Here is a 24,572-nt window from a genome sequence, read left to right as displayed (position 1 = left end):
CCCCTATGGCCACTATCAACAAAAATGAAAGTTTCTCGTAGCTGCAAATGTTTTTATATTGTCAGCAATGGGAGTTACTTATAGTCTATACACTTCACTCCCTATTTCTGACACACAAAAAAAATCGCTGGGGAAAAAGACAGACAATATCTAATCACAATTTCCATTTCAACCCTTATTTATCCTTGAATTTTACACTAGAGTAAACTCTGTTGTCACATGAAATCAATGCATTCTAAGGAATTTTCTGTGCAGTACTCTGACACATATTTAAGGTACACCTTAATTAATTACATGGAAAAAATATCCAAAACCAGTACTTCAGGTACCTCCTGCAGTCATAAGCAGATATACACATTTTCATTATACCTTTTAGTAAGTCTGTTAAATATGTAAACATGGTAAAATTGTTCTAACATAGGGTTGGATTTGGAAGACTCAGTGGAAAATTTTGCTTATGTAAATTAAATGTTCACATATATTGTCACAAAAATGTGTGTGTGTGTGTGTGTGTGTATCCCTCCAGGGCAAGTTCAAGATGAGGCTCAAAGCTAAGCGCATGAATGATGAGCAGCCTGTCTGTCAGATGGCTGGGGATGAAAAAGAAGGGACGATGAAAGTCAAACCTACAACCTTTAACGCTGGCGTCAACGTTGCAGCTTCGGTTTTATGTCCAGTCTGCGAATGTGAGAAGGTAGAAACACAGATTAACACTGAAGTTCACAAAAAATTGAGAGCACTCGCACCTCTTTGTGGTAAATTCATCTGAGTGTCTCTTTTATCTATCCTCCAGACACCCAGCCTGAAAGCAGCCAGATGCTTTGGCAAAGGAGACCTGGTGTGCGGGAAGTGTCAGTGCTATGATGGCTGGTGAGACCTTCAATTTTTAGTTCTTATCATGAATTAAAAAATTCCATATTTGCACCTCAGGCAAGGATGGACTGTTTCAGGCCTCTGGGTTCAAAAGTCTTTGTTTTCTCTTTGTTTTGTCCATCGGTCTTTTCCAGGCTGGGTCCATTCTGTAACTGCTCAGAAGCTGATTCAGCTAAGTCAGAAAGCCAGTGTATAGCTCCGGACGGGACTAAGCCTTGTTCAGACCGCGGAGAGTGCATGTGTGGAACCTGTGTGTGCTACAACCCAGAGCAGTATGAAGGACCCTACTGTCAGTACGACAAGACCCAGTGTGCAAGATATGGAGGCTTCCTGTGCAATGGTATGACAGTTTGTGATTGTCGGTGATCAAAGTAGTATGTATGTGTAAAACAAGTTGGGAATGGCCTGCCACAAGAGCCTTATTAGTCCTCTTAGTCCTAGTAAGTCCTCTTTACAAATGCATGTGATTTTGTATGAAGGGTTTGCAGAAAATGTGTGCTGTACATGGAGAACGGATCTCATTCTTTCTTCTCCTATCAGTACGTGGCTCTTGTGTTATGGGTCAGTGTGCGTGTAATGAGGGCTGGGAGGGCAAAGCCTGTGAGTGTCCCAAGAGCAACAAGACCTGCGAGGACAGCAAGGGCGTAAGTGCAGCCAACAGTTTTCGTTTGAAGATAAGGTTATAATGTCACCTTAAATCTCAATTAATGCCTGACTGTGTCTTTATCTGTACCAGGGTATCTGCAATGGTCGAGGGACATGTGTCTGCGGTCGCTGTAATTGTCAAAAGTCCGGTCTCGAATTGACTTCAACCTGTGAGCCACAGTTCCTGGTGTGTGGATATAATGTATAAATGTGTATACTTTTGCCTCAATGGATTTCAGGTAGAGTGTGTATCGATATAAATTCTCGGTTCCGGCATAAGTTGTGTTTTTGCTTTTTAAACTACAGTCAACACCTCATATCAAACCTCCATTTTTTCATACATACTTTTAGCTTGGCTTAGTTTCGGTTGATGTTTCTGTGCAGTCCTGCCTGACCTTTGTGTGTGTGTGTGTGTCTTGTCTAGGCCACGTTTGAAGTGTGTGAGGCTACAAGGAGTTGTGTTCAGTGTCAGACCTGGAAGACAGGAGAGAAAAAGAAGGATGAAGAGTGTAAAACGTGCCCCTTCAAAAGTTACACGGTGAAGGAACTGAAAAAACGTAAGGGCATAAGAGGAGCAAAATGACTGCGATTTGCTTTTTATCAAATAACACTGACACTGTAGAAGTAAAAACAAAAAACACATGATAGTAGCTCATATGTGTGTGTATCTATGTGTTTCAGGGGAGAAGGTGCTGGATTTGTGCACTTTCCGTGATGAAGATGACGACTGTACGTACCACTACACTGTCGATAACCCTAAAGATCCGGCAGTCAAAGACTTGGATGTTCAGGTGCTGGAAAAGAAAGGTGAGCTGCAGGTTGCATATATCTCACCCGTGCTTTGTGCTCTCATGCTTCGAAGATATTTCATCTAAATCGAGCTGTAGTGCTCAAAGACGACGATATTTTGTAAAATAAAAGTATGAACCTGAAAGTGAGCATAATATGCTAACTGTACACAACTGCTCACTGCCTGAAAACAACGGAGGCAGGGAGTGATGTGAACTCTTCTTTATTCCAGTTAAATATCTGGCAGCAGCGTTCTGTATGACCGTTGTGATTCTAACTTAATTTACTCTTTGTGACAAACCCTCAGAATGTCCCCCTGCTAGCCTCCTTTGGTTGCTCCCACTCCTCTTGTTCCTCCTGTTACTGTTGGCACTTCTGCTGCTATGCTGCTGGAAATACTGTGCCTGCTGCAAATCCTGCTGGCAGGTATACTCACACTCACAGTCATAGCCATAAATAATCTATATTTTTAAGTATTAGTGGAAGTAATGCTGATTATTCTGTCTTCTCTTGTCACAGAGCTGCCTGGCCCTGCTGCCTTGCTGTAGGAGAGGTAAGAAGTTTATATATTACTTGTGACTTGTATCTTTTTTTAATCAATTGTCCTCCGACCTGGGACCATGTTGAATATGAGTCACCATATGTTGTATTTTCTTCAGGTCGCATGGTGGGCTTCAAGGAGGATGAGTATTTGCTCCGCCAGTCTCTGCTCACCTCAGACCATCTGGACACACCGATGGTGAGGACTGGCCCACCCAAAGGAACTGATGTGGTTCGCTGGAAGGTCACAGATAATGTGCACCGAGCACCCAATCACCCCCAGGCTCTGATAAAGCCCAACCCTAAAGAAACGAGTGAGTGATCAAATGTTTGAGCAACAATAAACTGACCTTTAAGCTAAAGAAGTTGGGAGCAATGCAATGCAAATGTTGGATTAGAGATGATGACCTCAATTCATCTTTTCATGGTTCCTCTTTTGCCTTGTAGTCCAGTTCCCGGTCTCCCTCAGGCTAAACAGGCTGTTCTCTGAGAATCTATCTCGCCCTGATTCCAGAGATGCCGAACTGCTCCGCAAGGAAGTGGCTGACAATGTGAGTGTGTTGTTGTGTTTGTTGTTGGGCGCACATATGAATGTATGAATGACGACTGTATCACTGAGCACTGTGTTCGTTCCCTCCATCCAGCTAAATGAGGTGTACAAGCAGATTCCCGGAGCACAGAAGGTGCAAAAGACCTCATTTAGGTAGGATGTGTTTAACTACATATCTAGTTATTCACAGTATGTTCCTTCACAGACCTGATTTTCATAATTAAAAGAACAATGGAAATGTAATGCCTGCTCTGTCACTCTTTAACTCCTGTTTTGGTTCTTGCAGAATGCAAAGAAATGCTGGAAAAAGGTAACATTTTGATCAATACAATACAACACCAGAGGTTATTGTCTTTTGAAGGACCCAAAGGTCATGCACATCAATCTCCTGTGCTCCCCAGGCAGGACTACACCATTATGGACACTGTCTTGGCTGCTCCTCGTGCCAGCTACCCTGATATCGTCAAACTCACTGAGAAAAACGTCCAGTCTGGAAACGTACGTGACCTCAAAGTGGTGCCCGGCTACTACACTGTGGCGACAGACCGAGGTGTGTCTTAACAGTTCGTGTGTGAAAATTAGAGTGTACAGTTTGAAGCGAAGTTTTAAGCTAATCATTCTCTTATCGCCTGCTTATATCTGTCAGTCTTGTCATAAATCTTGACTCTGCTCTTCCGCTGCAGAGGCTACGGGAGCCATAGAGTTCCAAGAAGGTGTGGAGTCAGTAGACGTTCACGTGCCACTCTTCGTCAAGGATGAAGACGATGACAAGAAACAGCTGCAGGTGGAGGCCACTGACGTGCCGCTGGGCATCGCTGAGATTGGAAAACGTTTGGTCAACATCACCATCATCAAAGAGCATGGTGAGAAATCTCAGATTTCATAGATTAACAATTGAAAATCCGATTTTAACTTTGTATGGAAAAGTGTTCAATCAAAGAACACGAGATGATCGACTCAGAGCTACTGTGACCTGAACTAATGGGAAAGTGTATGATCTTCACTTTGGATTGCTCCAATGGACTCTGCCCTTCCTCTTCCCCAGCCTCCAGCGTGTTCTCATTCCTCCAGCCAGCCTACACCTACAGCAGGCAGGACGGGGTGGCCAACATCCCGATCAGCAGAGAGATCATAGAAGATGGACGCACACAGGTCACCTACCGTACACGGGACCTCACAGCCAAGGATAAGAAGGTGAGCTGATTGCTGTATACCGATACCTGCCCTGTATTTAGCTCAATATCCTTACACCTACAAAAACATTTGGGGTTGTTGCCTACATTTGGTGTAGATTATGAGGGCCGAGCGGGTGTCAGCCATGGGCGTGGCAAAATGACTTGCTAGTACAATAAGGTCTCTTGAGGCCATGACCTAAACTCAACAGGAAGTCGTCCGTTGTGAATTTAGTGCTCATTTTTGGCGATTTGCATGTGTTGTGCTTCAGTGTGTGTAGTCCTACAGCTTTAACCCAATCAACTACAAATTTTGTAAGGGTAATCTTAGTAATTTTGTGGTGAAAAGTTATCAAAAGCTTGGGTTTTCATTGAAGGGCGTTGAAGGGCGTTGCAGTGGCAGGCTAGCGAATATCGATGTTTAGTCAGCAAACAGCAAGTTGCTGTAAATCCACTGTGCAAGGTTGAATCTGCACCAAACTTCACGGATTTGGTAAGAGTCCTGGCCTGAACACATTTACATTACAATAATCTGTTACAGTCTTAGCATCCCCTACTGGCAGTGGAAGTGACATTTTTTAAACAGTGAGGTACTGCTTCTAGCCAGATGACACCGTATTCTGAGAAAATACTTATTAAATATACTAAGACCTTGATGATGCTGAATTGTAAACATTGGGAGTTTCGTGGAAGGGCGTGGCCGTGGTGGAATAACGAAGGCTGATGTGGCGCCATGAAGCAGGAAATTGCAATAACTGTACATAGTTGAATCTGCTCAGGACTTCACGTTTGATGGATGTCCTGGCCTGAAGACTTCGACATGCCAATAATCAGTTAAAGTCAGCTGCCGCACCCCCGAGCGCAATGGGTGCAAGGCCCATTCATCACTGCTTGCAGTTTTAATATTCTTATTGTATGTAAAAAAAAAAATGCACCACAGTGTATTGAAGTAAGTCCAAAACTTTAAGTCTAAAGCTTTAATACATGTTGACATGTTTGTCCCCTCAATGAAATGGCTTATGCATTTGTGGAGGTGAAAGGGACTTCAGAGGACAATTTGTACTGACTAGTAGGAGGGCTAGAGGTCTGAAGCAAGGCTATCGTCCCAACCTGTTCTTCCTGTATTTTAGGACTATGTGACTGTGGAAGGAGACCTGACTTATGGTCCTGGTGAGACCCAGAAAACAGTGCCTGTTCGTCTGCTTGAGCTGGGCGAGAAAGATGGCCTCCTGGAAGACAAACAAGTCAAGCAGTTTGTCATGGATCTCAGTAACCCACGGCAGGGCGCAAAGCTGGGACGGTACCCGAGAACTACTGTTACCATCGCAGACCAACCAGGTGAAAGCATGCAAGAGGCTTTAACATCAGTGTGTCTTTCCCCTCGCTCCCAGCTAAAGCACAGATTGCACTGATTACTCCCCATTATCTTATTTTATCCAGAGCCCAGTGTGATGATGTTCAAAAAGGGCACCCAGAACTTCACCACATCTGACCCAACCTACACCATCCCAGTGGTCCGGACTCGCAACCAGGACAGCCCCGCCACAGTGAAATGGCGCACCAAGAAGGCCCAGCGCTTTGAGCTGTCCGGCCCACTGAAGTTTGGCCCTGGGGAGACAGAGAAGAACATAGTGATCGACCCGAAGTCCCATCCTGGCCCAATCCAACCTGAGACCTTCCAGCTGGAACTGTTTGACCCAAGTAGCAACGCTTCTGTCGGAGACAGGAAGACCACCCTTGTTAATGTCACTGATGGAGGTAAGACCCAATGGGCAAACTGTCATTTGTCGCAAAAACATGGAACTGAGGAGAATGTAAAATGGCATTTGCTAAGTTTCTGGAGTTTCAGATTTGATATGATGAGAGAAGGGATCATTCATAAAACAAAGGCATGGTATCTGGTAAATGTTTCATTTTCTAACCTCTTCCACTTCCTGCAGTTACAAAATCTCCAGAGATTGCCCAGATGCAGGAGAAGGGTTACATAAACCAGAAAGCCTCCTCTCCAAGTGGTTACCTTCCTGCCCCAGGACACCCTAAGGCCAAAGCCACTGGACCCAGAAACATCCACCTCAACTGGGACCCTCCACCTGGTAATCCCATGGGTTACAAGGTACACAAAATTTACATGTTTGAGGAGCTTCAATTTGAATTAACAACAAAATAACCATTTACAATAGGAACTGTATTTCTCAAATGCTGGATTTTTTGTGTCCTGCATTTTAGGTCAAGTATTGGATCTATGGTGACCCAGAGAAAGATGCCCAGGTCTTAGATGTGAAGACTCCTCAAGCTGAGTTGACCAACCTGTACCCCTATTGTGACTATGAAATGCGAGTGTGTGGCTACAATGCAATGGGAGACGGCTACGATACAGATGTTCTTACCTGTCAAACACTGGAGGATGGTAATTACTGAGAGTTCAGTTAATGAACTTCATTATTATCTTGTAGAGAGAATTCATGTGTTTTTTGTTTTTGACTAATTTAATCTGGGCAGCACCACCAACTGTTAAGTACTTAGCTACTGTAGGAAACACTTTGGTAATGTCTATCAGTTGCTGTAGTGCTGACTATTTAGACATCTAGTAACTGTAGCATTTTGAGGGTGTCAAGAAGGATATTAAAGTGAACTGCCAATCTGTTGTAATATGCATACATGATGCATACATGGGGAAATACGTGTTTCAGAATCAGAAGTGTTCATACAATTAAGAATGAGTGGTAAATATCTGATTATGCTAACCTAGTTGACGTTATTTCGCTATGGAGTGAACACTTAGCATAATGTTTTGTGTTTTGAGTTCTGTTGTGTCAATTTTTGTGAAATGTAATTTACAAACCTCACAGTTTACCTCATTATTAAACAGCAATGTGGCAACTAGGGCTGCATGATATGGTCAAAAAGTGACATTGCAATTATTTTGACAGATATTGCGATTGCGATTGCCATACAATTCATGATTATAATACATTTTACATCCCAATTTTCATCATCATTGAAAAACTAGTAAAATCATGATGATGTGGCATTTCTCCCGGTCTGTACCAAACAAACATGTTTTATTACATCTGGAGAACAAGCTTTGTAGGCCAGAGCATCTCTGCAGCACTACAACATTTCATTAAAACACTGTTTTTGCGATCAATTTTGCAGCCCTAGTGCCAACCACCATATTCTATATAACCTCCGTTAGGTACAAGTACAGGTCACCTATTGCAACCAGTTTAACTTTAGTAATGCATCTCCACTTAGTAAAACTTTTGTTATAACTAAGCTAAGTTTGAACTCAGCAGTTTGCTACATGGCGTTTTGAGCACAAGGCTCTTCCTCAGACTGCTTCATATTTTATGAACCAATCTCATTGGGTTTTGGGATGTGCATGCTTTTTTTGTGATCTTTTCATTAAGTTTGAAATTAACAGTTCCTGCTCTGTTTTCCTCCAGTTCCTGGTGAACCTGGACGTCTGGCCTTTAATGTCATCAGTCCAACTGTCACTCAGCTCAGCTGGGCAGAGCCTGCAGAGACCAATGGCAACATTACAGCTTATGAGGTCATCTACACACCCATCGACGATGAAATGAGTAAGAGGCAGAGGCCAACCTTAAAAACTGAAATAATGTACAAATATTTGCATTATGTGGTTGTCATCATGTCCCAACTCTCCTCTGACAGAGCCAGTGGGCGCCGCTAAGAAAGTAAAGATTGACAACCCCAAGAAGCGAATGCTGTTGATCGAGAACCTCCAGAGCGCACAGACCTACCAGTACAAGGTCCGTGCCAAGAACAGCGTGGGCTGGGGTCCCTTCAGAGATGCCACCATCAATCTGGCATCACAGCCTGCCAGACCTCTGTCAAGTAAGTCAGGGGCAACACACTGGTAGAACACCTCCGGTCTGTTCTGAAAGTAAATTAATTTCCCTCTCTTTCTGCCCCTAGTTCCTATCATTCCAGATGTCCCTATTGTGGATGCAGAGGCAGGAGACGAGTATGACAGCTACTTGATGTACAGCAATGAGGTGATGAAGTCCCCTGCAGGCTCCAAGACACCCAGCGTCTCTGGTGATGGTGGGTACCCAGAGCCGAAACCACAAGCTAACCCACAACAGCTTACAGTGTAAACTCATTGTGCTCCTGCTTTACATTCAATTATTTCAGTCCACAGTGTCAGTGCTTCAAGGCATCTTGTTTTGTTTTTGTAGTCAAAGTGTTAAACCAAGTGTTTATGTGATGTGTGATGTGGTGTCATTGCCTGGTCAGAAGGAGAGAGACTTGACAACAGGAGCTGGAAATGTTGATCAGATATATGCTGTACAAAATCACCCAGCTAGTGAGATTAAGACGGCTTCTCCTCCTCTTTTCTGGCAACTTTCCAATTCTTACTTTTTCTGTGACATTAATATTTTCCCTCATTTTAGAAGAGTGACATTAAGGGTGAGGGTTTGGGTAAGAGTTCATGGCTGGCATTTTTGTCATGGCTCTGCCTTTTTTTGATCACTTCCATCTGTCGGGCAAATTCTCCTGCAGGCAACGCCCCATCCAGGCAGCAACAAAATGTGCTTCCAATGCATCCCCAGATGCAGATCTGCAATAGAAGTGCTTTGCGATTGCAAACCGCAAGGCCTCATTCAATCTGCTGTCACTCTCTTTTTGCAGCCGTTTCTGTGCTCTTATTCCGATTTCACTGGATGATAAAGCCAGTGTTGCTCCTCGCCTCCAAGACAATTTGGACTATATACATGATGTAATTCCATTTATGTGTTTAATAGTTTTAGGTCATTATGTATAGTAAAATCAGTTCTTTCACACTTCGCTTCAAATCCTACCATGGCCTGCTTGCTTTCCCCTATGACCCTGAATACAAGGATGGAAACATGTCAAGTTGGTGGGATCCAACCTGGATCTCCGTAAGGTGTCGTGGAAAAAGCGAGTGGACATCATCCCCAGTCGGCACAGCACAGACACAGAGGCGAGTTCAGATGAGGCTCCCCGCCCCAGCTCCACCCAAACACGCGTGCCAGGTGAAGACCACTCCATCAGACCCACAGATAGACAGACAGGAAGCTAGCATGCCAGCTATTATGCACGGCCTGCCAGGTGCCCTGCAAGCCACCAAAACGTTTCTCTCTGCCTTCGCGATTTGGTCCTGTCAGAAATATCAACATTTGTCTGATCATTCAGTTTCGGGTTTCAGTCCTTGTCCCCTTGCCCCTAGCTGGCACCTATCCCAGCTCTCCTCCCGCCACCTGCCCAGAGAGGAGCACTGGCATCAACTGCTCCTCCTCCAGTTGATGATCGGGGGCAGGCTTTTCCAGGTGCCTGTCTCTGTCTGTCCTCTCTCCATCCCACTGCGGAGGTAGCGATCTTGAGGAGGCTTGTCGGCTGTGTGTAAAGGCTGAGTCACTGTGCAGCTATATGGAAATTGTGGCTTCTTAATGAAATACCGTCTCACCTCTGCAGGGCAATTTCACTGATGACACCTTTCCTTGTAGCGGTTAATTGTTTTCTCTTGCAGCTGTGTTTGTTTTTATTTTCAGATGTACATTTTTAGATGTGAAGCACCTTATGAACTGGTTTGTAAAAACTCACTTCTTCACATTTAGCAAGCTGCAGATTTTCCACAAGGGGAGCCGTTCAGCCAGTATTACCCAGTTTCCCATCTGCCAAAGAAAGAGCAGCAATAACAGCTTAAGGGTAGAGTCACACAAATATGAATACAGGCGAGTGACCATCACTTGCCGAAGCTGTATGTGAGGCAGATGGAAGTTTGCTGGTTTGCTATCCATGTTATCCACATGCAAGTCTTTGCTGTTGGTTAAGTTTGTGACTTTGCCAACCATAGTTCACCAAAGCACCACTTTTAATCTTGCACATGCATGACCGTCCCCATAATCTCCAATTCCTGGAGCTATTATGTTCCTTGCCTGTAGATGGAGCACACCTGCCTGTCTAAACAGTTGTTGCTGTTTCTATCACCTCTAAATGGCTCAAATTGGACTGGAGTCACAGGTCTGACACTGCTGGTGCTTCCTTTATAGATTGGCTGAGCCTAGTTTTGGGAGCTTGACATCAATCAATGGCACTGTGTTGTTCCAATCCATGTCAGAAAGCTGGAATGGTAACTGCAAAGTTTCCTATGATCTGTCTGTTGACAATTCTGGCTCCTATTTTGGTGTTTCACAGATTACACGATGAATGGGAAGTGGGAGCAGAACTTCCTTTTCCCAGGTGGATCAGGGACACGCAACATGTCAGCATCGTCCTCTCCTATGTCCACTCTGAGCTCCAACTACAGAGGGGCAGGCGGCTCATTCACCACAGAAACAACCACCACCTACATGTCCGGACCAGGTAAAATGGATGCCAGTAATTATATTGATTCATATAAAAAGATATCAAGATATTATTTTTCATTATCCTTTATTTTTCTGTCTTCTTGTAGGAGGCTCTCGTAGACAGGACATGGTTGGAGGACTGCACACCTCAGAAGTGATCATGAGGAAGCGCTCAGAGAACAGGGGTTACACAGATGAAAACATCCGGGACTCTATCGTCATGGGAGATGTGTCAAGCAAGTTCCCAGATCTAAGTAAGCTTTAGACCTCAGCAGTCTTTTTAATTTGTTCCTAAGTAAATGTTAAAAGATATAGCTTTGTCTTCCTGGTCAGTGACTTCACTTTGGAGTGCAATGTTTGAGATGCCTCAGCAGGTAAACTGTGCAGGCGCATGAGGCCATTGGCTTAGCAGGTTTGGGGCTGTTGGCTGCGTTGCTATGCTGACTATCGCTGTTTCTCTGTCCCTCCCTTGTCTCAACTTTACCCTTTTTGTTTCATTTTGCCTCTTTTTTATCAAACTCCTTCCCTGCCAACTTCCCCCTCCCACTGTTCTACTTCGATCATCTTCTTTACCTCTCCTCATTACCCTCCCTACATCCTTCTCCTTTGCCCCCCTGCTCAATGCGCCATCAGGTGGTTTCGGCTACACTGGGATGCAGAGCAGCTCTCACAGCCAGTTCAGCTACAACCTGCCTCGTTCTCCGAGGGCCAGGAGCCAGTCTTCAGACATCAATGAAGCCCTGTACAATCTGGACAGGGTGCTCCAGGGTAAGTCTGCGGCATCCAAGCATGAAGGCACTGGATGGGTTTGCTAGGTATTATGCATGATGCACCCCTCTTCTGTCATCTGTATTTGTGCCTAATGTTTGTCTCATACCTCATCTACCTCACTGATCTCCTTAAAGACCTCACCTGCTGTTTTATGTGTTTTATCTACTTCAAATCACTTACATATTACAATACTTGAGACCATTTTTCAGACTAGGGTTGTAATGACAAAACCCACAGAAAATTACCAGCAAACTCTGCAGTCCATCTCTATGGAGCATTTTAGCATCTTTCAGCTCATTGTTTTAGATTTCACAACTTCAGTGTTTGGTTCAGTCTCACAGTGCTAACCAACTAATCAGAAAAGCTCTGATAACATCACTGTATGCTACCTGCTCAGCACCAAACGCGTGACAAAGTTAGCAACTAGCTGGTGAACGTAGTAAAGTGTTTAGCAGCTAAATATTGAGTTATTTTTTATAGGAGTTGGTAGAGACCAAAAAACGAAAACTAAAATGGAGTCAATGGATTTTTATTCGACAGGTGACAGAAATGCAACTGCATTATCATTGTGCATTATTTATTATTATTGTTTTTTGCTGGATGTGTAGATTAGAAGTGGCTATATTAGCAAAATGGTGTGAAAAAAAGAAACGCTGCTTCATCATAACAGTGGTTTGTATATTTGTCTTCCAGTTTTCCTTTTTGACTGATGAACATAAACTATCTCCACCTGCTGGTATGAAGAGTTATTTCTTCTAATGCAGGCCCAGAATGTACAAGCTTGTTGGCAGCGGCTGTAGCCTTAGCGGTGTGTTCAAGTGCAGCTTCTTGTCCGAGACACAGGCGACGTGAGGTGACACAACAGCGGCCTTTCGTGGCAGCTGAATCGTTGATGTTGGTTTGGTGTGTCTGGGCCCTTAGAATTCTTAGATTTCAGAGCATCCTTGATCTTACTGACGAGAGGAGTTTTCAAGTCAGTCTCTGCTCACAACTGCATTAGTAACCAATCAAAATGTAACTGACAATGAGTCAAACATGATAATCAGTGGAAATAAATGGCTGTCTGAACATAATGGGAACAATCAAAACTTTGATAAAACAATCTTTAAAAATCATATACTTTAAAAAATGGTCAGAAATATTGCAAAGTAATGTATATGCAATATGTATTAATAATTGTTTATTAATTCATATCTAACCTTCTCTGTGTTTTTCACTCTTTACACTCTGTCTAAAACAAGATAGACCTGGCATTAAATTATGTCCAACGGTATTTTTAGTCTTGTCTCTCTGTGTCACCCATCAGATGCTCGACTCTCCCCCGGTGTTCCAGACACCCCCAGCAGACTGGTGTTTTCTGCTCTGGGACCAACTGCACTCAAAGTCAGCTGGCAGGAGCCCCACTGTGAGAAGGACATCCAGAGCTACTGCGTTCTCTACCAGCTGCTCAACGGTGGTAAGTTAAGCCTCCAAGGACTAACTACTGCTTCAGTTATTGTTTTTATTTTCATCTTTTCTGTATTAAAGAACATTCTGTTACATCAGAATACAAACCGTTTTTAACAAGCATGTCAAAGAAATCAAGCTGAGACACAAACATCACAAGTGCATGTCCTGGATTGTAGTACATGCAAGCAGTTGATCAAGGTGCTCTTAGATTGGGCCTTTTGCATACAGCTAAAAACAGGAAATTAAAAACATCACTTCTATGATGATTTATTGCTGAAACTCAACAAACTCTGTTCCCTCCTGTAGGTGAGGTGAAGCGTATTAATGTAACAAACCCAGCGGAGAACTCTGTGATCATTCAGGACTTGCTGCCCAACCATTCCTACCTATTTAAGGTGAAGGCTCAGAGCCAGGAGGGCTGGGGTCCAGAGAGAGAGGGAGTCATCACCATCGAGTCTGCTGTCGACCCTAAGAGTCCCCTCAGCCCCATGCCAGGTACTCATTCTGTGGCTCTTGGTTCACAACTTCTTCGTTTAACCCACAGACACAATCACCGTGTTTTTACCAGAAATACAATGTCCCTTCTAATGCTTTTGTCTGTCTCATGTTTCACTGAAGGCTCACCATTTACTCTGAGCACCCCCAGTGCTCCAGGCCCCCTGGTCTTCACTGCACTAAGTCCTGATTCCCTGCAGCTCAGCTGGGATAAACCTCGTAAACCCAACGGAGACATCCTGGGCTATGTTGTCACCTGTGAACAGTTGCATGGTGGAGGTAAGGCTTTTACGACATATTCATACAGCTGGTTTTGTGCATTTCCCAGAAGCCTGCTAGTCTTTGTTGTGAAAGTATTATATTTTCTCACCTCTGTTTCTTGTTTTTCCTCCAGGAGATGTGCGTTCCTTCCAGGTGAATGGCGATAGTGCTGAGACCAGTCTGACCGTCCCAAATCTGACTGAGAACGTTCCCTACAAGTTTAAAGTCCAGGCTCGAACCACACAGGGCTTCGGTCCTGAGAGGGAGGGCATCATCACCATTGAGTCTCAGGATGGAAGTAAGATGAATCCTTCTGATGAATGAAACTCTGAAATGTTCATTATGTCTCACAATTCGACAGTGGGAAAGAACAAAAGCCATGATACATGATAAATTGTTTCCCAGCAGTATGACAGTAACTTTCAAACTTTGTGGAGGGAAAAGATCATTATCCTAAAACAAGACAGTTTATCCTCTGGGAGCATGAACGTAAATGCCAATCTTTCTTTTAAACTTTGAGACATTCTCTGTATAAGGTTGACATTTTGGCCTCAGCGGATGCCAGAACAAAACTTGTACAGTGAATGGGCATGAATGTGCTCAGTAAATTTCAAGGCAAGTGCAAAATTCTGGCCTTATGTTGGCACTAAAGAAAACATATAGGTTGATCTCCTGGTGTTCATGAATATTTCATGGAAATCTGGCCTTTAGATTTTAATATGCTGTAATAATAATAATTCCAGCAGTGTACTGATGTCTGTATTTCTTTACTTTCTTGCCCCTCGCAGGCGCTTTGTCTCAGTACAACAGCCAATCACTGGTGAGGAGAGAAGTTTTCCAAATGCCAACAGAGGTCAGCACGCGAACCAACGTCTCCCACACCATGCTCAATGACCCCTACTTCTCAGGTACAAATGTAGCTTCAGTGTCACTTCTCCTTCTTCTGTTCTCCTAAAAACATTGATAAAAGACATTTACACATAGATAACAACTGCTTCTTTACAACAGATGGGATGATGATGACCTCGCAGCACACTGAGACCAGTGGCATGATGACCCAAATCACCAAGGAAGTGGTTCAGAGGAGCGTCATGGGAGGAACCACTGTCACAAAGAAGATGTTTTACGAATCTTAAAGATCTTATGTCAATTAATTATCTACTCGGGGCCAACGTGATGAGGAATCATATCTAAGATTCTCTTATAAAAAGAGTCATCCTCAGAGCACTCACACACCATTGTTTTTATACCTATACGTGTGTGTGTGTGTGTGTGTGTGTGTGTGTGTGTGTGTGTGTTTGTGTGTGTGTGTGTGTGTGTGTGTGTGTGTGTGTGTGTGTGTGTGTGTGTGTGTGAGAGAGAGAGAGAGAGAGAGAGAGAGAGATTCTGCAGCCAAAAACCATTAAATATAATAAATGGTCAGAGGGGAGGACGCTCTTTTGTGCCTGTTACAAAATCTGGACACTTTCCTCCATAGATGAGGGTAATTTTAACATATTTGCCTCTAATGTTTCATTCCAGTTTCTGCCCACTAAGAGAATCATTTATTGTTACTCAACTCCCTCTGTGGGCCCAGATCTGGTAGGACACACTGGGGCTTCAAATCAGGCCAGCATGGCGCAGTAATCTGACTGCAGTACAGTAATCCAAAGTCACCTTTTCCCTTGTCTCCTGTCCTCCTCTTCTCTGTTAGAGATATGTGTGTCTGGTGTTATGACTGCTTCAGCTTAGACCGGCCAAATTTCAACTCTCTCTCTGACTTTGAGAGATTGGCTTGACATTGTTGTGGGTCTTTCTTGATAAATGTCCATCATTTTCACCAAAGTGGTCTTATCCTGAGTGATTGAGAATATAGAAGGGGTGTCTTTGGACTTTCATAGATTTGTATTATATTAAAGTGCTTTTTCGAAGCATATTTAATGCTTTTAAGGTTTTTACTTAATGCAGATTTACATTATATTTAATACCAAATATAGAGGGGTCATTCCATGTCAACTCACCCGGAATTCTGAACTTTTCCCAGTTCATGTCATGGATTTTCACAAAAAAATTATGTGAAAACTTTTATATAGGATAAAAGGATTTTTGCAAGGATCCATGAAATTAAGTTTTTACGTGACTTTTTTCAAGACTACATGACATGAATGAACTGGGTGGGCCTGTGTGAGTTGGCATGGAATGACCCAGGGGTACTTCCACAAACACAGGTTAGCGCTTGTGTTGCTCATTTATACACACATTTCCTGCTGACACGCAAGGGGCATGATTTTACAATACAGACAAATGATCTAAACTCTATTACACCTTTTTACATTTCATAAGATGTTTTTTGCTCAAAGATGTGGTATAGAGTAAAGATTCAGACAATGAGATCTCAATATTTTGGAGAAAGACAGAAAGATTGTATTTGCTTCAATGCAAGCCCTACTGTATTTTGACTTCCCAATTTTTTGCTTTTAATACTTTGAGAAGATATTTTTGTCAGAAAAGTTCATAAGTTAATGAACTTTTCACCAAAACCTGACCCAGTTAAGAATTGATGTACTTATATTGTTTGATGTATCACTTACTTTTTTGCATCGTTTGTTGTTTTTGTTATGTCAATTGTTGCACTTAATAATAAAGATTTAAAATAAATACATTTGTTTTACAGTTGAATTAATTTCTAGATCTGTATATGTCACCACTGAAGACAAGATGAAGCATTTACAGTTCATTTATTGATGTTTGCAGGAAAAAAAAGCATCGATATCTCAATATTGCACACGTAAACAAAAACACAGCTGCAAAACAAGTTCATGCCTGTCAAATGTTTGCAGGAAGCTTGAGACAAAGAAGCAAACAGAGTGAGAATTAACTCTTCACATGTGTCAGCCCAGTCTGTAATTATCTGCCTGTGTGTGTTAGCAAGCTCTCATCAGCTGCACCGATTCACTGCTCTGAGGCTCTGAGTAGCTAGTTGCACATCCTTTCACAGTGCCTTCATGCTTTTTTAACATTTGTACATTTTGTACTTGGTTTTACATCCCGAAGTAATCAAAAGTCATCAAAAAAATTAATTTCCATATTGCTGCAACCCCACTTCAAGTGTTTTTATGTTTTAACTTCTAAACCCTCTGAAACCTTAATGGACAGAGTGGATAAAGCATTTCCACTCAGCTGAAAACAAAGCTGGTTTTGACGCAACAGCCTTAAAATATTCATATTTACAATACAAATAGTCAAACACTGTATGTCTCCATGAAGGCAGAGTAACACAAAGTGTAATGCAGAATGATGGCCTCTGTTGCTCCTGATCTCACAGGGCAACCCGCAGAAAGAGTCAGACCTTTATTCTAGAAACAGCACACAAGAGTCAGACTCACTAAACAATGGACAAGAATAAAAGAACAGACTCAGGGTTGCTGAGGACCGGGACTGAGGAGTGATTGATGTCTGTTAAAGGGACAGTTCAACCCTTAATCAAAAAATACATATTTGTCCTCTTACCTGTAGTGCTGTTTGTCCATCTAGATAGGTAAACATCAATTTAGGTAAGAGGAAAAATGTATGTTTTAGATTTTGGGGTGAACTCTCCCCCTACCAAGTTCAGTTCCAGAGGCAGGGCCCGGGACAGAGGCACGGCTGTCTGAAATCTGCAGGCCTGATCACCAGGTCTTTGACCACCTCCACAGTCCCAAACACGGGGTACAGTTCCTCTGTGAACTTCTCGTTGTAGGTGTACAGGTGGGAGCGCTTCTCCACATCGTAGAAAGACAGCTGGCCCTGCTCATAGTCCAGGTATACCCCAACTTTCCTGGGCAACATGCTCTGTGGCAGCAGGGTGGGAGGAACTGTCAGGGCCTTCAGATCTGTGCCCCTCTCCAGACGGAGGGTCAGGTAGCCTGTGTCTGTGTTGAGTGAGCGGAAGCCTTGCCGCACCGCAGATGCCTTGGCCACACCAAGCCGCCAGTCCCGCTCACCCACCTCCACCTCCCAGTAATGCCGTCCGCAGGTGTAGCCCTCCTGGCCCACGGCACACCACCAGCCATTGAAGCGCTGCTGACATTGCTGGACTTCACGATGTTCCAGGCCACACCGCATGCGCTTTTCATCACTAGAGATAAGCAGGTCTCGGTTGGCTGAGTCTGAGTCCAGAGTCACATCCTCTGTGGAGAAACAGACCAGGAGGAAAAGATGACAAAATCTGTAACAGATTATGATGAGGAACCGAGATGATTTAATTGGATTTGGTGTTCATACCTGCAGCATCACAAATCCAATTCCACACTGTAAAGAAAAAGAAGAGACACTCATTAAACCAAAAGTACACTACCTGCAAACAGAAGACACAGTTAGAAACTAGCTACTGAACACGGTGAAGCATTTAGCAGCTAAAGAGACAGACATTTACTTCAGAACTTAGCAAGGACCAAAATCAGCACTAAAATGAGAGTGAATATTGAACCTAAATTAATCAGTTGCGCACAAACACGACTCCAAATGAATAACAATGTTACTCCATGTCTGCTGGATGTGTAAATAGGCAAATGATTGCTGGCAAGTTCACCACATCAACTTTAGGTGTAACCTTTATTCTGTTGCCCCCAAGTGGCCAAAAAGTAATTTAACGCAGGTTTAACCATCAAAATTTTAGTTCTGAAATTAGTCAATCAACTAAAATTAATACTGCTTTTAAACCAATTATGCCAAACAATTAGTCATTTCAGCTTCTCTGTTGTGAAGATGTGCTGCTTTTATCTGTAGTTTATTTGATAAATAACATTTTAAAAAATGATGGTAGGACTGGACCCTAAAATAAGATATCAAATTATTGACATGATGGATCTCCTACCAACCCACATTTTCTACTGATGCTGATTTCCATACATTTTCAGAATTCCATATGATTAAACTGTAATGCATTTCAATGACAGTCAGGATCTCTACTCACCACTGTGGGGGATGTAGCGGACAGCATCTGAAAGAAGAAAGTGATTACTATGATTACAAGGAGAAAATCAAAAGTTTTCATTCATCACCCAAATCCTTCCACACAGTGGTGGAATGTAACTAAGTAGATTTACTCAAGTACAGTTACAAATTCAGTGTGCTTAAGTATTTCGATTTTATGCTATTTTATACCACAACTCCACTACATATCAGAGTCAAATTTGGCATTTGTCTGACAGATGTAGTTACTAGTTACTTTTCAGTTTACAAATTGTCATACCCTTCATGTCCATCGAAAACCACATATCTCATTTATTTTATCTCATTAATTTAAACTAAAGGATGAAGCGTTTGTGTTGAGTAAATTCTCCTACTTCTTAAGCTAAAGTAGGCTGAAAGCAGGCCGTTTTTCTGTTTTTCCTGCTGTGGGTTGGGGTTGGGTTTAGTGTTTTCTGGACTACAAAACTGTACCTGACTTTCCTTCAGCATTTTCATTATTGGGTGAACTGTTCCTTTAAGTAAAGGATCTGAATACTTCTTCCAACACTGCTTCCACATGCTACTTTCCCCACCTGCATCATCCTGTAATCACTTATCGATCCTGATAAGTTCTAACAGAAACGACTAATCAACTTTCACTCCAACTAAAGATGTTGATGCAGTCGATAGCACTACTGTAAGCAGACATGCTGTTCTAATCAATAGCAATTAACACATTATGGATGGCTTGTAATCATCTGAAATGCTGACTAACATCTTTATATATATATATATATACAGTATATATATATATAATTCATATATAAAATATATATATATTTAAAAAATTTATATATATATATATATATATATATATATATATATATATATATATATATATACACATATTCTTTTTTTTAAGGTTTCGTTATCTTTCAAACTTTTACAAAATTAACATGAGATACTGTTTTTCAATGAACTCACCAATTTTCTGGCTCCGCTGCTTTCTCAACAGCCATTGCTTTGTCACGTCCTCCTAAACACACACATACATAAAGCAACAGTAAAGACAAAGCAGGCCGAGGTGAGTTTAACAATAACATGAAGAGATTAGCCTGACTGGGTGTCATGCAGCACATATACATAATGCTTCCCATTGTTTACTCTACTGAGCTGACAACATCATGCTAATTTATCATGTTTCAATCCTTTTAACTCTTAAATCAAATTCAATTAGCTGCTTATACTGATTATCTCATCATTTGTGATAGATTCAAGGAGAGAAAAAGCTTTGATCCTTGAAAGTGATGAAGATTCAACCCAATATAATCAAGGAAATATAATGACAGATGTCCACACCTTGACGGGGCTATCAGCGTTCAGCACAGCCAGCAAGACGAGCTCCATGGCTGGGAGCAGGTTGGGCAGGCGACCCCTCTTCCACTGGAACTCCAGGTCGTCCAGCATCATGAGCACAGGCTCACCTGGCCAGACGGTGGGCTGGAATAAATGAGTAAGAAACAATGAACATGGTGTTAACTCATTCTTGTGATCACAGCTCCAGCACAGCTCTGAGTATGATGGGATGATTGTCAAGGGCAGGGTTTATCTTAATCATCTTTATCAGATGCAAGGAGGGAACTGGGTCAGATTTTAATCACCAAGCAGCCACCTGGTAGCCACGAAACAAAAAACTGGCACACATTATCCACAACATCCACCATCCTATAGTCACCTGAGGTCTGCTTTTAATCTCCCGTGTCCAGTCCATGATGACTCTCTTGTGGGGGCCCATGTCGCACTCACCCCCTGCCTCCAGCATGCAAAGGAGGTGTCCCTTCCAGTCTTTCTTCTCTGGTTTGTCATACTGGTAGTCAGACAGGATGATCCTTGGCTGAAAAAGAAGTGGATGTGCAAGAATTAATCAATCGAAAAGCACTTAATCCGCGACTGTTTTAATAATTGGTTAAAATATTTTTTATGCAAAAATGTAAAGTGCTGTTTTATATCATATTTAACTGAATATCCATCTGGTCTATTTGTCAGACAAAATAAGACATCTGAAGACGAAGACTCGAAGTCACCTTGGACAATTTTCACTATTTTCTGATATTTTGTATACTGAATGACTAAATAAGAAAATGTTCAGCTGATTAATCAATGAAAAAGCAAAAGCACAACATCCAGAAAGCATTGTATTGGGCTGAAACTAATGATTATTTTCATTGTCTGTTAATCTTTTTTATTTTCTTGATTAATCAATTAGTTGTTTGGTTTATAACATGTCAGAAAATTGTGAAAAATCATTCCAAAAGCCCAGGTGACATCCCCAAATGTCTTGTTTTGAGAACATTGAAGAAGCTGGGATCAGAGAATTTTGACTTATTTTCCCCAAAAAATTTACTCAAAAACTATTAATCAAATATCAAAACAGATGCTGCTTAATTTCATAGTTGCCGACTAACCGAGCTCTAGACTGCACCTACCTGCACTCTCTTCTCCAACACAGAAGCCCATTCCACAATAAAATCCCGACACACACTGGCCGGCCAGATGTCCTCACTGGTCCAGATATGGCCAAGAATGCTCGACCTCTAGTGTAAATATATAAATAGTATTGATGAGATATATAGAGTAGATTCATGTTTGTCTGTGTGAGAAAGAGGGGATAGAAGGAGAGCTTACTTGGCAAATTTTGTTGAGTTCTCGAGCCAGCTCCATAATAAATAACTGACTCTCCACCAGCGGCTCCTTCTTCTCAAGTTTCACCCGCTTACGAGACTCCTGGAGCAAAGATACAAAAGATAAATAGGGAAAAATATGACTTGATATTGGAGCCAGGTGTACAAAATGTAGCACTTGCAGCAAACTTGTGCTATCAGAGGAGAGCAGTCTTATACCCATACCTTGAGTCGAATCTTGAGCTTTTTGGCCGGCTCGATAAGGAACTGCAGGCAGTCCTTCATCATGCTGGCAGCTGTAGAGTGAGGGAGATGCCCTGTGGTACAATAATAAAAAGCTTTAGTGCGCTGGCACTCACTCTGTCAAGAGCTGGAGCTGAAGTGCAGCTGACTGGGCTCCCATCAGCCACACAAATCGATGAGGACGCAGAAATCGGTAATTTATGAGAGGTGGCAAAAGGTATGTCTGTGTGTAAAGAGAGAGAAAAGCACTGCAGAACTTTCATCACTGCTCTGCACTGCAAGTCCACAGAGAGCCCATTATTAAGCACTCTGAGCTATCAGTAGGTGAGGAGGAGGGGGAAAAGGACCCACACATTGGTAGAAGAGAGGAAAGAGACAGTCCACCTACTCAACACTCCCACACACAGACATAAAGTGAGAAACAATGTAGAATCAGGCAAAAAATATTGCAAGCTAACAGGATTTCCTGGTGCGTGTAGTTCAATGCATCTCGATCATGGCCTTGAAATAGGAAATTAATTCCCAAGGAGATCTGAGACAGCAGTGCAGAGCCCTTTTTAAAACACTGCGGAGGGTGCGGGGGAGCGTTGGACCGGTTTGCTGTTGATTCAGCAGTCCGCCCCTGCACGCCAGTTTGATGCACCGAGGGGATTTGGTGTTCTTTCTGTGATGTAGGGGTGGCAGCTGAGTCAAAGGATGCTGGTACTGACTTTCCAAGGACTGAACAACATATATGGTAGTTATATGTAAGGACTTAGACAAAGAAGATACAGGGCTTAGAGTCAGGACTGAAAGTTTGCCTTTTAATTTAATTCACAACAGACTTTTCTTTGAGGAAAGATGATACAGAAGTGAATGATTTTCTAAAACATAACTCATTTTGGTTGGTTGTTTGCTAATGATGATGAGCACTTAAAACAATTGCTTGAAAATGCACACTGTTGTGAACCATAGCACCTAACTGAATAAGCCCCAATGAGTCTTGTGTCAATACATGCAGTCCACGTTAACTTAAACCCACTGAGGCCATCACACGTGCTGGAAAGGAAGAGGACATGCAGATATGTGCCACTGAGCCTGTTAACTAATTAAGTGGATACATTATTGCTCAATTTGAAATACATTCAGATAAGAGGGAAAAATACTCCTTTACGTGGCTTGTCTATCAAATTTGGGATAGAAATCTTTATATGTTCACTCCTGGATGTACAGGAGGTTTATTTGTGGTAGTGAAAGCTCTGGGTGTAAGTGGTAGAGGAGCTGTGTGTGTTGGATAAGAGCTTGAAGATTAGAGGAAATCCAGGGATTATCACCGGTGCCATTGCTGTAGAAACGCAGGTAGTGACTTTCTATATTGGGACATTGACAGAGCAACCTCTGCCAGTCAGCATCAAAACATAGTGTACCGCACACAACAACCGTCAAATAATAGGAAAAGCAGTGTTTTATAATAACTGAAAGAACGTCTATAAAATGACTGCATAATTTAGGGGTTATTCTCTACTGTCCTCCGTCGTCAAAATTGAGCATTTTTAAATGTTTATGACACGAATTAACAAATACAACTACCATCGTGAGCGTGAGGCTAGGTTTTCCAAAATGGACAACAATCACTATCAGGCACACAAATTAGGCTATTTCAGGTTACTTAATTACGCCCAAGGCGGCGGCATAGTTCAACCGATTTTCTCCGTCAAAATTGGCGTTTTACGGACAAAAAATTGAGTCTGACCTTGTTATAGGAGAATTTCCTTAAAGCGGATAACTTTGTGCAGCTCCTCCGCGGTGTTTCCGAGCAAACTCGCAGTCGTTTAGTACTCCGCCATCCCTCTGAGACACGGGCTTCATCCGCTCCTCAACTGCGGCAGGAGGCACGGAGCGCGCGCTCTAATCTGCCTCCACGAGCTGCAGTTCGAGAGAGGAGGCGCGCGAGGTCGCTGCAGCCTCACTGAGCCGGGAGGACCGCAGACTTCTTCTCCAGCTGCTCTCGCCTTCTGTTTACATATACCATGTATATATACCATGTACGCTTGGAGGCCTATTTATATTCCACAATGCCAATTAAGCATACATTTGAACATCGTTAGAAATGGTAGATAATGTAGTTGTGTTATTTACAAGTAATCTACCGTAGATTACTTGTAAATAACACAACTACGACGCATAAGTCTATTTGCAAAGTTTATTAAGAAACATATGTTTCTTAATAAACTGTCTTTCCCCCAAATACCTATCCACCTATTCTTTCTCCACTTGTCAGTGCAAGAGTCAGAATCGCCAGAGTGAAACCAAAGTCCAAGATGAATTCTGGAGGTGGAGGCAGAGAGTTGAACCAAGTGTGGTAGAAGTAGGAAGGGGTTTGTTTTGTTTTGTAAGAAGAGGATAGACTTTTAAAGTACCCAAATGATTGTTAATTTTATATCTGTACATGAATATCACACTGCATGTATCTAGCAATATATATTGCAGAAAGAAAAGGTATCACAAGTTTTTTTCCAATATTGTGCAGCCCTACATGCAACATATTGTAAGTCGCTTTGGACAAAAGCGTCTGCTAGATGCCCTAAATGTAAATGTAAATGCAACAATTAGAATGTTCTATATTCTTTGGAAAGGGCATCAATCTCTGCAGTTTATGGTCCAGATTTACAGCAGATCATTACGAAATTGCAGACAGTATGAGATTTTAATTATAATAATCTTTCTCACAACAAACAGGTCATGGAAGCTGAAGAAAATGACACCCAGCTTGCTGACAATCAGGATGGAGACAGGGTCAATGCCCTTTTGGATGTATGTAATGGCATCTGTTTTGTTTATGATAATCACCCTTATATATGATCAAAATAAGTCTAGT

General features: G+C 42.4%; 2 protein-coding genes across 5 annotated transcripts in view; one reads left to right on the top strand and one right to left on the bottom strand.

The window, feature by feature from the left end:
- Positions 1-16,519, top strand: part of itgb4 (integrin, beta 4) — a 28,011-nt gene extending 11,492 nt beyond the window's left edge. For 3 of the 4 annotated variants that reach the window (XM_084342405.1, XM_084342404.1, XM_084342407.1), the window contains exons 11-42: positions 527-694; positions 794-870; positions 1,008-1,213; positions 1,414-1,517; positions 1,610-1,705; positions 1,943-2,075; positions 2,200-2,325; positions 2,615-2,733; positions 2,827-2,860; positions 2,967-3,161; positions 3,295-3,398; positions 3,492-3,550; positions 3,684-3,707; positions 3,799-3,947; positions 4,081-4,260; positions 4,443-4,591; positions 5,700-5,907; positions 6,010-6,327; positions 6,510-6,682; positions 6,796-6,976; positions 8,016-8,153; positions 8,245-8,427; positions 8,509-8,637; positions 10,753-10,920; positions 11,012-11,158; positions 11,538-11,672; positions 12,982-13,131; positions 13,431-13,619; positions 13,743-13,898; positions 14,014-14,178; positions 14,669-14,788; positions 14,889-16,519. In XM_084342405.1, the coding sequence (XP_084198531.1) occupies positions 527-694; positions 794-870; positions 1,008-1,213; positions 1,414-1,517; positions 1,610-1,705; positions 1,943-2,075; positions 2,200-2,325; positions 2,615-2,733; positions 2,827-2,860; positions 2,967-3,161; positions 3,295-3,398; positions 3,492-3,550; positions 3,684-3,707; positions 3,799-3,947; positions 4,081-4,260; positions 4,443-4,591; positions 5,700-5,907; positions 6,010-6,327; positions 6,510-6,682; positions 6,796-6,976; positions 8,016-8,153; positions 8,245-8,427; positions 8,509-8,637; positions 10,753-10,920; positions 11,012-11,158; positions 11,538-11,672; positions 12,982-13,131; positions 13,431-13,619; positions 13,743-13,898; positions 14,014-14,178; positions 14,669-14,788; positions 14,889-15,016 (4,611 nt within the window). In that variant the 3' untranslated portion in view covers positions 15,017-16,519. The remainder of the gene's footprint in view (positions 1-526; positions 695-793; positions 871-1,007; positions 1,214-1,413; positions 1,518-1,609; positions 1,706-1,942; positions 2,076-2,199; positions 2,326-2,614; positions 2,734-2,826; positions 2,861-2,966; positions 3,162-3,294; positions 3,399-3,491; positions 3,551-3,683; positions 3,708-3,798; positions 3,948-4,080; positions 4,261-4,442; positions 4,592-5,699; positions 5,908-6,009; positions 6,328-6,509; positions 6,683-6,795; positions 6,977-8,015; positions 8,154-8,244; positions 8,428-8,508; positions 8,638-10,752; positions 10,921-11,011; positions 11,159-11,537; positions 11,673-12,981; positions 13,132-13,430; positions 13,620-13,742; positions 13,899-14,013; positions 14,179-14,668; positions 14,789-14,888) is intronic. The other variant, XM_084342406.1, reaches the window with a different exon arrangement.
- Positions 16,520-16,580: 61 nt separating this feature from the next.
- LOC311250589 (butyrophilin subfamily 1 member A1) lies at positions 16,581-23,587 on the bottom strand. The gene is made up of 10 exons (XM_084342408.1): positions 23,448-23,587; positions 21,698-21,789; positions 21,477-21,575; positions 21,278-21,385; positions 20,527-20,685; positions 20,151-20,291; positions 19,776-19,827; positions 18,814-18,840; positions 18,123-18,149; positions 16,581-18,028 (listed from the first exon to the last, which is right to left on the bottom strand). Exons 2-10 carry the CDS (start codon positions 21,758-21,760, stop codon positions 17,469-17,471), a joined length of 1,236 nt encoding a protein of 411 aa, XP_084198534.1. The 5' UTR covers positions 21,761-21,789; positions 23,448-23,587; the 3' UTR covers positions 16,581-17,468.
- Between the last annotated feature and the right edge of the window lie 985 nt (positions 23,588-24,572).

This window comes from Pagrus pagrus (assembly GCF_965226575.1).
Source record: "Pagrus pagrus genome assembly, chromosome: 21".
NCBI lineage: Eukaryota > Metazoa > Chordata > Actinopteri > Spariformes > Sparidae > Pagrus > Pagrus pagrus.
The sequence above is the reverse complement of the archived record's forward strand: the minus strand, read 5'-3'. Positions and strand labels throughout refer to the sequence as shown.